General features: G+C 43.5%; 1 protein-coding gene across 10 annotated transcripts in view; it reads right to left on the bottom strand.

Moving 5' to 3' along the window:
- The window catches only part of PWWP2A (PWWP domain containing 2A), a 40,855-nt gene extending 26,930 nt beyond the window's left edge, over window positions 1-13,925 (bottom strand). For 2 of the 10 annotated variants that reach the window (XR_014241277.1, XM_082379881.1), the window contains exon 1: window positions 5,117-5,947. Coding sequence is in view for 7 of the 10 variants with exons in the window: in XM_082379881.1 (XP_082236007.1) it covers window positions 5,117-5,709 (593 nt within the window). In the remaining 3 variants the exon portion in view is untranslated. Of the gene's footprint in view, window positions 1-3; window positions 44-3,801; window positions 4,288-5,116 lie in introns of those variants that run through there. The other 8 variants (XM_082379878.1, XR_014241276.1, XM_082379885.1 and 5 more) reach the window with 8 other exon arrangements.
- Window positions 13,926-15,054: the final 1,129 nt, after the last annotated feature.

A 15,054-nucleotide genomic window follows, 5' to 3' on the forward strand; every position in this document is an offset into this window, starting at 1 on the left:
CACTGCTTCACCAGAATGGCTGTATATTTTTCCCACCAAAAGTAGGGCTATTGCACCATACGTTTCATGATCTCTGTAAAGAAAAAAAATCATTGTCTTGGTTTATATTTCCTTAAAAAACAAGTAAATCTACAACTTGTCTTAAGAACTTAGTGAAATCTGAAGATTTCTCAAGAAATCACCTCAATTCTTTTTAATGCAACCCGCATACACACACAGAAAAGGCAGTATTTGTAAAAGATCAATTCTGAAATACAACAAGCTACAACCTTTAATAAGCATGTACCACAAAATTAAAATGCACAAGGGTTTTTAAGCATAAGCATTTACTTCATGATCCCTTAATTCGTATCAGGTACCAAAAAAATGGAATCAGAAAGGTTTTTCAGGATTTCAAAGCAGCTTTATAACTTTAAAGATGTAGAGAACAGTAACAAACAGTTTAAATGGTCCCTCTTGTAGGAAGAAACCACAGGTCCCACTAAATATGTCCCTTCAAGAATAGATTGAGAAGACTGAGAAACTACCATCTTAGAGGACTGGGCTGAAGGCTGGTTAAATTTTTCTAGGTTTGGAATTACTAAAGTTGGAGGTGTGTTTAAGGGATAGGCCTAGAAGTTTGCAGGCAGGCAAGAGATATCGTATCATTCCTACGGACCCAAAACAAGGCCCTTAGGGGACCTACAGTTGTCCCTTCTGTTTGCTCTTGAGGAAAAAGGCCTATTTTTAAAACGTTATGGAAATGCATCCAAGGGGATGCAATCGGAAAAAAAATCCAGAACGTGGAAAATTCTACCAAAAAAAGTCTATGGATTAACAAATCAACTGCAAGGAAATAAAAGTAATGGCAGGAGAACTACAGATGAAAAACTTAGGAAACTTCTCAACCAATTGCAATGTATAAACTTTACTTGAATTCTAATTTGAACAAAACTTAGATGTTGAATTTGAGACACTGCACATGATGATGTAAAGGAATTGTTGCTATTAAGTTCGGTGTGACAACAGTAGTACCATTAAATTTTTAAAGTTCTTATCTTTTTACAGATCTCTACTGAAATACGGTAAAATTATATGTTTAGGATTTGCTTTAAAATAATCCATTGGAGGTGGGCATAGGATGAAACACATTTGGCTAACAGCTGATAAATGTCGAAGCAAGGGACATTCATTTACCATAATACATAATACATGGATGTTCATTTACCATAATAAGAAAATTAAACAAATATTATGGTACAACCACTGATTATTCTGTCTAAAATAAGACAGTTTAGCAACCTGAAGGAATGCTTATTAGATAATGCTAAATGAAGAAACAAATGTACCTATGTCAAAATTTCAAAAGCGTAAGGTTAAGGAAGAAAAGAGAATAGGAAGACCAAGACTGAATTTGTGAGTTAGGTGATGTCTACTTTATCTGCTAGTATTAGACTACTGTCATTAGACATTGCTAATGAATTCAGGAGTAGGCAGGTAATTTAAACTACCTAAGAGGGCTGCGTATAAAACAACAGTGGAGAGGCCTAGAATAAAATAGAGAATGCATGCCTCAACTTAAAGGCATTCAAATAAATATTCCACTACATAAAATCCGTTTTAACCAGATATTCAAATATCCTCATTTTTAGGGTGACCAAGTCATTTACTTGCCAAAGCAAGCTACTTTGAATAAAGAAAGGAGGAGGTAACAATCAAACCAGGATGGTACAGGAAAACCAGACCACCTGGTCACCCTATTCACTTTATCTATATAAACTGAGGCATTAAGTTTGTTTGCTTATTTGTGTTTAAAGTGAACTGCCTAAACTCAAAATGAATTAGCCTCATACACACTAGAGACTGAAGCCCAGCGAGGCACAGAGATATGCTCAAAGTCATGGTGTTAATTGAAGAGGCAGGTGCTAGAAGTCAGCACCCAAGTACCCTGACACTGTCCAGATCAATCTACTATTTAGTACCATTTTCTTCTCTTTAGGTTTTGGTTTTTTTAAAATTACATGTGTCCTGCTCCTTTTTTTCCACAAAAAGAGTCTCTTCAAAAATGTGTTCTTCAATCAAATAATTCTAAAAATAAGGCAAAAAAATAATATAATAACAGGAAGGTGAAGAATGTCCAACAAATGCTTACAAAAGCAGACTCTTGATCAATCCACATGTATATGAAATCCTGTACTCTAAGATCAAACACTTTTTCTACATGCTGGACAACCCTAAGACATTTCTGTACCGTGCATGATGTCAGAATAAAAAAATTAATAAAAGCAATAACTGGACCCTTGGAAGACCGGAGAAAAGCACACATACATTGATGCACCTAGTAGCCTCCCAAATGTTACTTCTTTCCTGATTATCTCACTGAAGAGGCAAGAACCGAGACCTCAGAGCCTACTACATTCCCAGCAGAAAGCTAAGGAAATGGGGAGACTCCAGAGCAGCGTCTATGGCTATGAGCTGACTAAAGAATCTGTTTGGCTCCAACACCCATACACAACCTCTGTATTATCCCATATAGCTATTAACATCAAGATAAGCACTATATTTCAGAAATATGCAATTCTTTACTTACTGCTTAACAGGAAACCTGCCAGCCCAACTACCTTCCTAATATGAAATTAGAAAAAGCATAGGCTTTAGAATCAGATCAACCTACATTTGAGCCCTTACTTTGCCATTTACAAGCTAGCCAAATTGAAGGAACTTCAATTTCCTCCTATATAAATGAAAAATACCACCAGAGTTATGAAGATTAAAGCATGTGGTACAAAGCCTGGTACTTAACAGGCACTCAATAGGAAGCTCTTGCTTTAATTTTTATTTTGTATTGGAGTATAGTTGATTTACAATATTGTGTTAGTTTCAGGTGTACAGCAAAGTGATTTAGTTATACATATACATATGTCTATTCTTTTTCATATTCTTTTCCCATATAAGAGGAAGCTCTTGTTATTTCTACCTAATGGTTTCATTCAATGGCTAATTCAAATAGGATACAAACTATTTTTATTTTTTATTTATTTATTTATTTTTTGGCTGTGCCGCCTTGCGGGGTCTTAGTTCCCCAACCAGGGATGGAACCTGGGTCCGGGCAGTGAGAGTACTGAGTGCTAACCACTGGACGGCCAGGGAATTCCTGATACAAACTATTTTTAAAGCAACTGATGACTACAGTCACGGTCTTGGTAAAGTCTGTAAAGAGTTATCTCCTGGATCATCGGTTAACCCCAAAACTGTGCATAAAGTATGCAATCAACGTAGCACAGATTACAAAATATATTGGCAGATCTATTTTTCCAAATTATATGAAATTATGAAAAAAGATACTCAACTAGTCAATCACTGGTCCAACAATAATTCCCTGAAGTGCTAAATTTTAAAAACACTGCTGTATTTCCTCACCACTTCCACAATGTGTGTGACTCCCACATAAGCTTCTAGAAGGCACAGACTGTGTCTCATACATATAATATTCAGAATAGCTGGGAGGGTGCCTTATACAGATGTGCTCAATAAGTATTTGTTGAATGAAAAGTTGATATGGTTCCCTTAATGGCGTTTTAAAAAATACTTTAATGACAGGATCCTTTCACTTCAAAACATTAAATTGTAAAAGGTTCATAATACGAATAGCACCCCCAACAAAAGAAGCTGCTGTTTATAAGCACTGTAGGTAAAACAGACCAAAACTCAAAAAACGAGTGGCTTTCCCCATGAAAGAAAATGTTAAAAAACAAAACACCAAGACAACGAGCACCTCAAAACAGGAAAGCACTGTCCATTCCATTCCCAGAAACCACTTACCTTTTTGCACCTTCCTTTTGCAGATTTGAAATCCAGATTCTCACACAATCACTGGCCTTCGCTTCTGTTTGATTCAATAGCATACACACTACTGAACGAACATACACATTCTCTCTCTTGCTATTATTAAATACATCAGTAGAAAGCACACTGGTCTTATTCTGCTTTCTAATACTGAAAACAAAAGTGCAAAAGTCCTAACCCAAAATTCTTTAAAAATAAAAAAACTAATTAAAAAATTTTTTTGAGATTTAACAATGTTTGAAGTAACTGTAAAGGCTCGCATCTTTTCCCATACTTCAATTATGTATTTTAATTGGCTTTCTTCCCCAAATGAGAAGATTCTTGTGTCTTGATGGGAGGGCAAGCAGTTACAAGTAAAACATACTAAAATAAGCCATTTCTAAACAGGTGAGATACCATCAGTGTGTGCTGTTGCAGGAAACAGAATGGAAAGCCGTGAATGGGAGTCTCTGCACTTCATATCTGCAAAAGAAGAGAATAAAAAGGTTAACTCTAGACTTTGAACAGAGTATCTTCATCTGTTTAAAGCAATGCCCATAAACAATTTAAATTAAAAAATGAAAATATGCTAAAACGAGGTTTGTAGGTGAACTCAACCATTTAAACTGTATCTACGGTTTTAGAAGTTAGTATCTTAACACTTTTATACCACACCATCTTGATATTAAAGGTTTAAAAAAAAATCCCATCTCTTCTTTAGACTTTTCTTAAAAGTTATCATTAGCCAATTAGCCAAATGTGCTAGGGGGAATTAGTTCTAACCGTAAGAATAACAGTCGAAGAGCTCAGTTTTAATAAATGTTCTTCCCTTTATAAGGAGTGGCAGTTAACCTTTTGGGAACCCCAATGCACACACCCCTCTCTCCGACCTCATTAAAGTTAAAGGTTAATTTGAGAACAGAGCAATCTCCCCTACCCAGCACCGCGTTCTCTGCGAAAATCCTTCTGCGTTTTGCACTGACCCACCCGCCGCAGTGTGGGTGAGCCAGGGCCGGGTCACGGAAGGAGGCCGGGGCTGGGTGGGGAGAGACCCGCGAACCCGTCAAGCAGCCGCGTCCCCCCACCCGGCGGCACACCTGCCTCGCAGGCGCCCACCTGGGGCAGGGACCGCCCTCTGACAGCCCCGCGCGCCTGCCCCACTCGGAGCGCGCGCCACACGCCGCGCGGGACCCGAGGGCGGCGCAGGCGGCGGGGCACCGGAGAGGCGGGAGCCCGGCGTGAAGGGGCCGCCCAGGCTCGCTCCCTCCCGGGGACCGAGCGGGCCGGGGCGTGCTGGGGGCGGGCGCGGTACCTTTTGGACAAATCCATGAGGACCCCGGAGAAAAGCTTCTCCCCGAGGCGGAACGACACGACGAGCGCGTCCTCAATGATGTGGTCCAGCGTGACCCGCACCTCCGAGCCGGGGATCAGTTGCGACACCGCGGAGTCCCCGCCCGCCGGCGGCACGAGCGCCGGGGCTGAGGGCTGGGGCAGCGGCGGTTCCTGACGCTCCTCGGGAGCCGCGGGCTCCTCGGGCGGCGATGCAGGGGAAGGTGAAAGGCCAGGCCCTTCCTGTGGCGCGGCTGCCGCCGGCTCCACCACCCGGGCGGGCAGCTTCTCCTCAGGCAGCAGCTCCGGCCCCACCGCCTCCGGGCTGCGGGCTAGCTCCCCCGGCGGCGGCGGCGGCGGCGGCGGCGGCGGGAACGGCGGCTCGTCGGCCTGAGAAGAGGACTGCTGCCCGTCGGCTTCGCCGTCCGGCACAGATGCTTCAGTGGCCGTGACCGGGAGGGGGTCAGTGCCGGCCTCGCTGCCGGGAATGGGCTCCATCTCCGGCTCGGCCTCGCCGGCGCCCCCCTCCCCGGGGGACGCTGCAGTCGCTGCCGCCTCTGCAGCCACGGCCGCCATTTTCTTCCTGGCTTCTCCCTCCTCCAACTCAGGCTACAGCGGCGGCGGCGGCAGCGCTGCTTGGTTCCCTGGGCCTTCCCCTCCCTTCACCGAACAGTTTTGTCCCGCCCTTACCCCGATACTTGTTATTGGCACCGCGCCATTGGTTCTGTCCTACAGCCCCCCCGCCCTTGCAATACTCCATTGGCCAGGTGGGGACGTCTATCATCCAGTCAGTCCATTTTCCCCCCCCCATACAGAGTAGGAACTTCTCATTGGCCAGACTAGTTGTCAAATGTCGAATCTTAGAGGAGGAGTGGGGGGCGGGCTCAAAGGGGGCGGGGGGAAGTCAAAAGCTGAGCCTTATACTTATTGCCTCTTTCTATTGGATGGAAGAGAAAATATAGTCTTATGGTTGGCCTATGCTCCTGCCCATTATCAGCCAGGGTTTCAGAGGTGGGATAAAGGAGGGAATCACGTGCCGTGCCTGTTCTTTCAAAGGCTACGGAGGGGAGGAGTAACGAGGTAATGAGGGAGGGGAACCGCTTCCCAAGAATCTCTGCGCAGAGGTCCTTAGAATAAATGTTATTTCTAGGCGCGGACCTGCTTGCAGCCGCGTGTGGGCACGACAGGCTTCTTTGGGAAGAACAACTAAAGTTTGAAGCTAATTCTACAAACAGTATTTGAGCTCCTACTATGCTAGGCACTGTGCTAGGTGCTGGGGATAGAATGATGTGCAAGACGTTCTCCATAACCTCATGGCAGCCACTTCAGCTCCCACACAAGGGGTGTTTCCTTGAGTTCTCTCCACTTTCTAGGAACAATGCACCTACTTATTTCAAAGTAGTAAGATGCTAATGAAAACAGGAAGGATACCATGCACACTGGATTAAGCTGATGAATGTTCCAGAGAGCAGTACAGAGGCATTGCTGAACTTCCACGTGAACGCCAATTTTCAACCCAAATTCACTGGAAAGTGGTCGCACCTGGTTACTTGCTTCAGCCTTTATCTTTCCTTGCCGCTCGTATGCCACAGGTGAAAAAGCCTCTCCAGCGTTCTAATGCCCCTACTTCTCTATTCCCACTTTAAGTTTCTTGATTTGTTTTGTCTGGAAGAATCTACTGAACCTATTTCTTTCAAAAGGCTGAGTGAGCCTTTTCTCCAGAAGAGATTGTAAGCACTGAGAATGCCTGCAGGAGCGAGGAGAGAAAAGTTGCCAACATGAGGGGGAGTAAAAAATGAAATTCTAAAGACTAATTACAGCCAGCATTTATTGGGCACCCCCTATGTGCCAGGCACTAGTACAGACATTTAGTATAACACCTCATTTAATCCTTACAATACTCCTATAAGGCAGGTACTTTTATTATACCCGTCTTATAAATAAAGAAGCTGAGGCACAAAAAGGGTGCTCAGGGTCACTCAGCTAGTAAGTTGCATAGTCAGAATTCCAGTTTTTTTTTGGGGGGGGGGTGGAGATAAATTGGGAGATTGGGATTAACAGATACACACTAGTATATATAAAATAGATAAACAGCAAGGACCTACTGTATAGCACAGGGAACTACACTCAATATCTTGTAATAACCTATAATGGAAAAGAATCTGAAAAAGAATATCTATATCTCTCTATATATATCTGAATCACTTTGCTATACACCTATAACTAACACATTATAAATCAACTATACTTCAATTAAAAAAATAAAATAGCAAAAAGAAAAAAATTCCAGTTTTACATTGAAAGGACTGAAAATGGGAAAAAGTAAATATCACCATATGCTCTATTTCAAGCCCTGGGGCTCTTGGGAAAGGCAAGTAGGAAATCCCAGTCAGGGCAGGATCAGCATCTCCAAAGTAACAGAAGGAAATAAATTTACTGAGTGTCCACTCTGTACCAGAGATTTTCCCATAAGCTCTCATTTAAAATCCTGTGAGTTAAGTCTTCTCCCTCTTTTACAGGTGAGGATACTGATCCTTAGCCAGGTTAAAGGTCTTCTTAGCAGTCACACAGATAGCTAGCAGCAGATCCTATAGAACCCAGGTCTTTCCAAGTGCATGATTGTTTAACTCATTCACTGAGCAAATAATTTATCACCTGCAGGCTAGATGCCTCCAGAAAACAGGCATGGATCCTATCTTACAGAGTTTTCGCCATGATCAATTTTCTATATTTCAACATAATCAATTAATTAAACAAAACATATAGTCCTATGAAACTTGTAGACCCACATTGAGTTCCCACATTGTATAATACCCCACATGGAAAAAAATACAGTTCAGGTCCTACGACCTGATTACCTCTTGCAGTAATTCATTGCAAGACGCTGCAGTAAATCATTTAAATTAAGGATTTATAGCAGATGGTGGCATATCAAGTCACCCTTCTAAATCACCATTTTCAGCCTGCAACTCAAGATCCTCTACTGGCTCCCTATGTTCACATCAAGTGTAGCCTCTTCTGCTTGTCATTCAAGGCCCTCTCTGTTCCTACTTTATCTTTCAAGGTCTGTTCTCTACTACTATTCAAGCTTTCTAATACTGGGAAGATCTTTCATCGATTTATTCCACAGATAAATATTCAAGGCCTACTATATGTCAGTTACTGGGCTAGGCAGTCAGAAGGCATGCAGAAAGAACATGAAAGCCTCCTCGGAGTTATTTTTCTAGTTAGGGAGCTAGAAAATAAGCAGTGAATAAATAACATGATTCACAGATTATGAGCAATGCCATAAAAGAAATAAACAGGGTGAGGTGATAGGGAATAGCTGGGGGAGGGGCAGAGAGTGTCTCGTTTAGATAAGGTGGTCAGAAAAGACCTCTCTGAAGACATTTTAATTAAAATGCAAAGGATAAGAAGGAGCCAGCTATTGACATTGCTGAATGAACACTTCTGTCAAAAGGAGCAGCAATTGTTAAAGTCCTGTGGCAAAAGAGGGCTTGGCTTACTCCAGAAACAGGAAGAGACCAATGTGGTTGAAGAGTAATAAGCAAGAAGATAAGTAGCTGAGATAAGGTTGGAAAGGAAGACAGGAGTCAAATCATATTTTATGTACTGCAAATACAAAATCGAGATTCTGCCCTCGGGGGGTTCCAAATATACTGGGACCCCAGCTTTTACATCTGCTGTTGTATCCTAGTCTCCCCTGCCTTCTGTCTCCTCCTGGCATAGGATCAGCATAGAAGAGGCCTTTGGTATTTGTGGAATGGATAGCCACATGGTATTTGGTGCTGAATGGATAGAGGTTTTCATGAATGGTTGGAAGGTTGGATGATGTCTTAGTCCATTCATACTGCTAGAACAAAATGCCACAGACTGAGTGGCTTATAAACAACAGAAATTAATTTCTTACAGCTCTGGAGCCTGGAAGTACAAGATCAGGGTGCCAGCACAGTCAGGTAAGGGCCCTCTTCCTGGCTGCAGAATTCTTGTTGTATGCTCACTGGCAGAAGGAGGCAAGGGTGCTCTCTTGGACCTCTTTTATAAGTGCATTAGTCTCTTTCATAAAGGCCCTGTCCTCATGACCTAATCACCTCCCAAAAGCCCCACCTCCTAATAACCACCTGGATGGTTAAGATTTCAGCAAATGAATTTTGGAGGGACACAAACATTCAGACCGTAACAGATGAATAGTTGGTTGATTGGACAAATCATTGAATAGATGGATGGATGGGTGGATGGAGGGGTGGATAGATGAATGGCAGGGATAAGGAATCCAGCTGACTACCCAAGTGCATCCTCACTGTCACAAGCCGACTTTGATCTCTGAGCTCTGTGGGTACTACAGTTTGGTGGCTAAAAACTCAGAGAGTGGAACAAATGAACCTGTATGTAACTCCTCAGTTGGCCTCTGACTAGCGTATGATCTGGGCATAATCTTAGGCAAGTTGCTTAACTTCATTTATAAAATGTCTTAATAATAACTACCTTCCGGTACTTCCCTGGTGGCACAGTGGTTAAGAGTCCGCCTGCCAATGCAGGGAACACAGGTTCGAGCCCTGGTCCGGGAAGATCCCACATGCCACGGAGCAACTAAGCCTGTGTGCAACAATTACTGAGCCTGCACTCTAGAGCCCGTGAGCCACAACTACTGAGCCCTTGTGCCACAACTACTGAAGCCTGCACGCCTAGAGCCTGTGCCCCGCAACAAGAGAAGCTACCGCAATGAGAAGCCCGCGCACCACAACGAAGAGTAGCCCCCGCTCACTGCAACTAGAGAAAGCCCGTGCGCAGCAACAAGGACCCAACGCAGACAAAAATAAATAAATAAATTTTAAAATAATAATAATAATAACAACTACCTTCCTATAGGGCTTGTTTTTTAAATTATGTAACATATATGAAGTGCTTAACATAGAACCAAAATCATAGTGAGCATAGCTCAATAATTGTTAGCACCTAGATCTAGAAATGCAGAATTAGGACTTCCCTGGTGGTCCAGTGGTTAAGACTCGGTGCTTCCACTGTGGGGCACGGGTTCAATCCCTGGTCTGGAAACTAAGATCCCACATGCTGCACAGCATGGCCAAAAAAAAAAGAAATGCAGAATTATCATTGCATCTGGGGCTGATCATACTCCAGGGGCTCTGACTCCCAATAACCAAACTTGTGAGAGACTAAGTAAAAACCCAGACACTGGGGTGACATGAAGAGGGATAAATGGCTACTTATGGCTTACTAGTTTTTGTTTTTGTTTTCTGGGCCTGGCCTCTCAGGAAATCAAATTACCGACAGACAAAGCATGGGTAGTGGAGACTCAGGACAAAAGGAACTAACTGACAGCACGTGGCTGAGAAGCCACAGTGCCGAATAAATTGCTCCTCCTGTTCTAGGCCTATTTTTGTCCAAGTAACCAATATTTCTCTTCTAAAATCAGATCGCCCACTTCCAGACCAAGATTGTGATGGGTAACTACTGACAGACATGTCAATCACTGGCTCTCTCTCCATGTGTCTCAGCAGTTCTCAATGTATTGAGGAATCTGAGAATCTGCTAAAAAGCTCTGTTTTACATACTGTGTGATCACATTTACATAAAATACAAAAACAAGCAAAACAAATTTATGCTGTTAGAAGTCAAGATAGAGGTTATTCTTGGCAGGGGGAGGGGGGCAGTAGAGGTAGTGACTAAAAGAGAATATGAGTGGAGTTTTCTGGGATTCTGATAATTTTCTGTTTTTCATCTACTCACTAGTTATACAGGAAGGTTCAGCTTATAAAAATTCATCAAGCTGTGCACATATGTGCTTTTCTGTGTACAGATTTGTATTAGTTATCTTTTACTGCTAAGTGTCTTAAACAACATATATTTATTTTATAGTGTCTGGGGGCAGAAATCCAGGCATGTCTTAGCTGGGTCCTCTATTTAGGGTCTCTCTCCAGGCTATAATCAAGATGCCAGCAGGGGCTGCAGTCTCTTCTGAAAGTTTGACTAGGGAAGGGCCCGCTTCTAAGCTCATTCATATGATCTTGGCAGGATGCAGTTCCTCAGTGGCTGTGCTCAGCTTGCCAAGTGGCCCTCTCCACAGAACAGTCTATGATTTAGAGCTCGCTTCATCAGAGCAAGCATATGAGAAGAGCCGGAGAGAAATGATGCAAGGAAGAGAGAAGTCACAGTCTTTTATAGCCTAATCTCAGAAGAGGCCTCCTGTCACTTGTGCTGTATTCCGATCAGAAGCAAGTCACTAGATCCAGCCCAAACACAAGGGGAGAAGATCATACAGGGGCATGAATACCAAGGGGCAGGGATCATTGGGAGCTGAGGGTCACATCATTTAAAGATTTTAAAACATGAAAAGGAAAAGTAATCCAGATGTTTCCCCAAACCTCCCTGCACCCCCACACACTCATCCACAGACGCTGCTAAAGCCTCTTGTTCGATGTGGATGCTTTCCACCCCACACTACCTGCTCCCTCGTAACAGATCCTCATTTCAAACTGGCAGGTGGAAGAAGCCATCATATTAAAAAAGTAAATCCCAGTATTGAGGACAATCCCTATAAGGAGAGCCATCATTGACCCAACCATTATTGAGCACCTACTATGTGTCAGGCTGAGACAGCAGCCAGATGAGCCTGGTGGGGATCAAGTACATCAAAGGTGGGCACTGTCCTGAGACATCTTCCTCCATGGTCTTGGGTGTCCTTTCACATGCTCCCCTCCCCTCTCCGTATATTTTCAACAGCTTCCATGTCAACATAGTTCCTTAAAAATGGACCCCAAGGGAGGGAGTAGTTCTAGGCTGATCATCTCAGTTTGTCTGGGACTGAAGGGTTTCCTGGGACACAGGATGTTCAGTGTTAAAAGTGGGACAGTCCTAGGCAAACCCTAATGGTTGGTCAGGGTTCATGCTTCGTGTCCTGCAGAAATGAACACTGATCTTTGCAACAACCCAGCAAGAAAGGGAGCCTCAGAGAGGTTAAAGAAAGCTTCCAAAGCTAAAGACTGGGCCCCTCAGTCGCCAAAGAATATGCTCTCGGCAACTTTGATCTTTTGGCTGTTTCTTGTGTTTCCTTAGCCATCCCCTGGGACAGGATCCTTGGGTAAATAGCATATCAGTGTGCATTTTTGTGTCTAGCCTTCTAGTTCCAAGCCCACAGGTTAAATCTAACCTTAAAAATAAAAGTAGAAAATATGAAAAAACAAAACCTGACCTTAGATTCTAAACACCCCTGATTGTACCCACCCCATCAAAAAATTCTAAGAACTTGTATTTACTTGACATTCCTCTAGGCCGGGTTCTGTCATCATTTCAAATGTGATAGCTATTATTAGATTTTTAGACCCTTGTAAAGTAAGGACTTTATTTTATAGTTTCCTTAGCACAGTGCTGGGCCAAGTAATATCTAATATTTATCAAGTGCTTACTTCACACCAGGCCTTAAATCAATTAAGCCTTTTATATCCCTATGAGGTACATTGCATAATTATCACCATTACAGATATAGGAAACTGAGGCACAGAGAGGTTAAGTAAGTTGCCCAAGGTCACACAGCTAGCAAGTATAGGTACCAAAGAGTAATATCTATTTGCTCATTGATTATAAAGAGTTCCCTGTGTTTTTTTCTGGAAAGACTAGCATTTGTTCTGACAGACTTAAGTGAAGCTTTCTGAAAAATGGGTGGAAACCTCAGCTAAAGAGGTACATGTGATATGCCATCCATTCTTGAAAAACCATGAACCCATGATCATTTTGATAGAATTGCTTCTGTGTCATCACAGTTTCTCTCTGTATTGGTTTCCTCATCTCTACGTCAAATGATAATAATCATCTCTACCTCAAAAAAACTGGACCAGGTCTAAGAAGCAGCAACTATTCTTATTATCCCTCCCAAAGGTCTGGAGGCCTGGGCGGGAGCATGGAGGTCATTTGGTTCGTCCAGTGTAAATTCTGAGCCAGAAGCTGCAGGCCAGGCCCTGGTCTTAGCATTTAGTTCATGGCTATTCACTTCCATGCAGCTAATTCAGTGTTTACCCCCAGTAATTTCTCTCACTACACAGTTGCTACATATGCAAATAAAAAATGAACTGCATATTCAGTTCTAAGTAGCTTTGGTTCATTTTTATACCAAATTCCTACTCTCTGTTTTATTTGTATTTGTTTGTTTTTAAAACAGTAGAGATTTTTTAGGAAGGAATGTATGTACAGCTATACATAGAAAAAAACCCTTGTGATGTCTGTCTTGTGCATCATTTGCACCTCTCCTACAGAGCACAGTGCCTGGAGTACAGTAGGCCTTCAAAAATATTTGTACAATTCATAAACAAATGACTAAATGAATGGTTATTTCTAGGGAGTAGGCTCACTGTGGGTTTTTTTCTTTTTGCCCATCTACATGTCCCAGTTATCCTGATTTTCTCATTTTTGTACAATGAACATGTATTTCTTACGGAAAATGTTTAAAATCTTACTTCAGCAAATAAATACATACATAAGTGAAGAAAACGGAGCCTGGGTAGCCTTGTAATAGGAAGATTCCAAACATGGGCTGCCTGGACAGGATGTGCATGACTCCGTTGCCTGGGATCTGACGGGCAGAAGGAACAGGAGTCCCCATGCTAGAACCCAGGGGCTCCACCAGCCTGCCCTTTCCGTTTTCCTTTGGCCCACAAGACATCGTTTTTTTTGCTCTCGTGTGTTTACTGGGTGAAAGCGAGAAGCAAGTCCCAAAAGTGTTTTTCAAGGATTGTAAATGATTCATAGGGAGCTCACAGACCTTGGCTGTCTTCTCTTTGCTGCGTTGGAGGTGGTGCCGCTCCCACGCCCTCCCCCCAACCCCGCCCCAAACAGTCCCTGAACCCTCAGAGGCGACCCTCTTCTGTAAGTGTTGGCCCCCGTATCCAAATCCGAATTCCTTCCAGACTCAGCCCACTCCACCCAGGTCTGTGGATGCTGACGAAGAAGGGAACAGACAAGCCAATTTAGATGTCCTCCTCTCTTTGTTCCCTTGACCTTGAGGCACTTAACTCAGCAGAGCTAGCTAGCAGTGGGGAGAGCCCGGCAGAGTCCGGGAACGAAAGACTAGAGACCTTGGAGGGCTCTTGGAGCCCTCGCTCCTTCTCTCTGCTTTGGTCACCATAGTGACTTCTCTCTGAAGCCTCAACCCTATGGTTTCTGCTGGATATTCATTCATAATAAGGCCACCTCTGCGTTTTCCGCCCACTGCGGAACAGGCACCAAGTGCATTCGCAGTAACGTGGCTGACGCACTGGGCCTTTAATCTACGGGGGGGGGGGGGGGGGGAAGCAGGGCGTGGCGGGGGTGGGAGAAGAGTAGGGGGGTGGCGCATGGCGGGGAGGCGGTCCTCTGCCATGCAGAGGGAAGGTTCAGAACTGGGGAGGGGTTCAGACCCCTTGTGGTTCTGTCCCCTCGGTTTACAGAGGAGAAAGGACTTGCCCAAGGTTTCTCAGCCCTTCGAGAGACAGCTCCGACTGGAATATGACAGCCCTGACTCCTGGCCAACTGCTCACTGCACTCCATCATCAGGGGTGCGCGTAGGGCCCATGTTCTCACCCCAGATTTTCTAACTTCTTGGCCTTTTGTGCCAAGCACTGGGCATACTTTCTGGGACTGTTACTGAATGTTATCGAATTTATGGTAATCAGATCGTGATGAGCCCCTAGTGAAAGGCTAGAACTAGAGTTCCTGTAGAGAGACAAAACACTTCCATTTCCAGTACAGATTTGCAAGTAAATTAGCTCATTTAATCCCTAAAATTACCCTGCAAAGTGACTGTTATTATTCCCTTTTAAATTGAGAAACCTGCGGCTTCAGAGAGTGTTTGAATGGGTAAACTTGGAGTCAGAGGTGAATTTGAATGCTAACTCTCCAATTTACTAATGATAAAGGATGGCACAATAGCTC

The sequence above is a fragment of the Balaenoptera borealis genome (assembly GCF_965194805.1).
Source record: "Balaenoptera borealis genome assembly, chromosome: 2".
NCBI classification, from domain to species: Eukaryota; Metazoa; Chordata; class Mammalia; order Artiodactyla; family Balaenopteridae; genus Balaenoptera; species Balaenoptera borealis.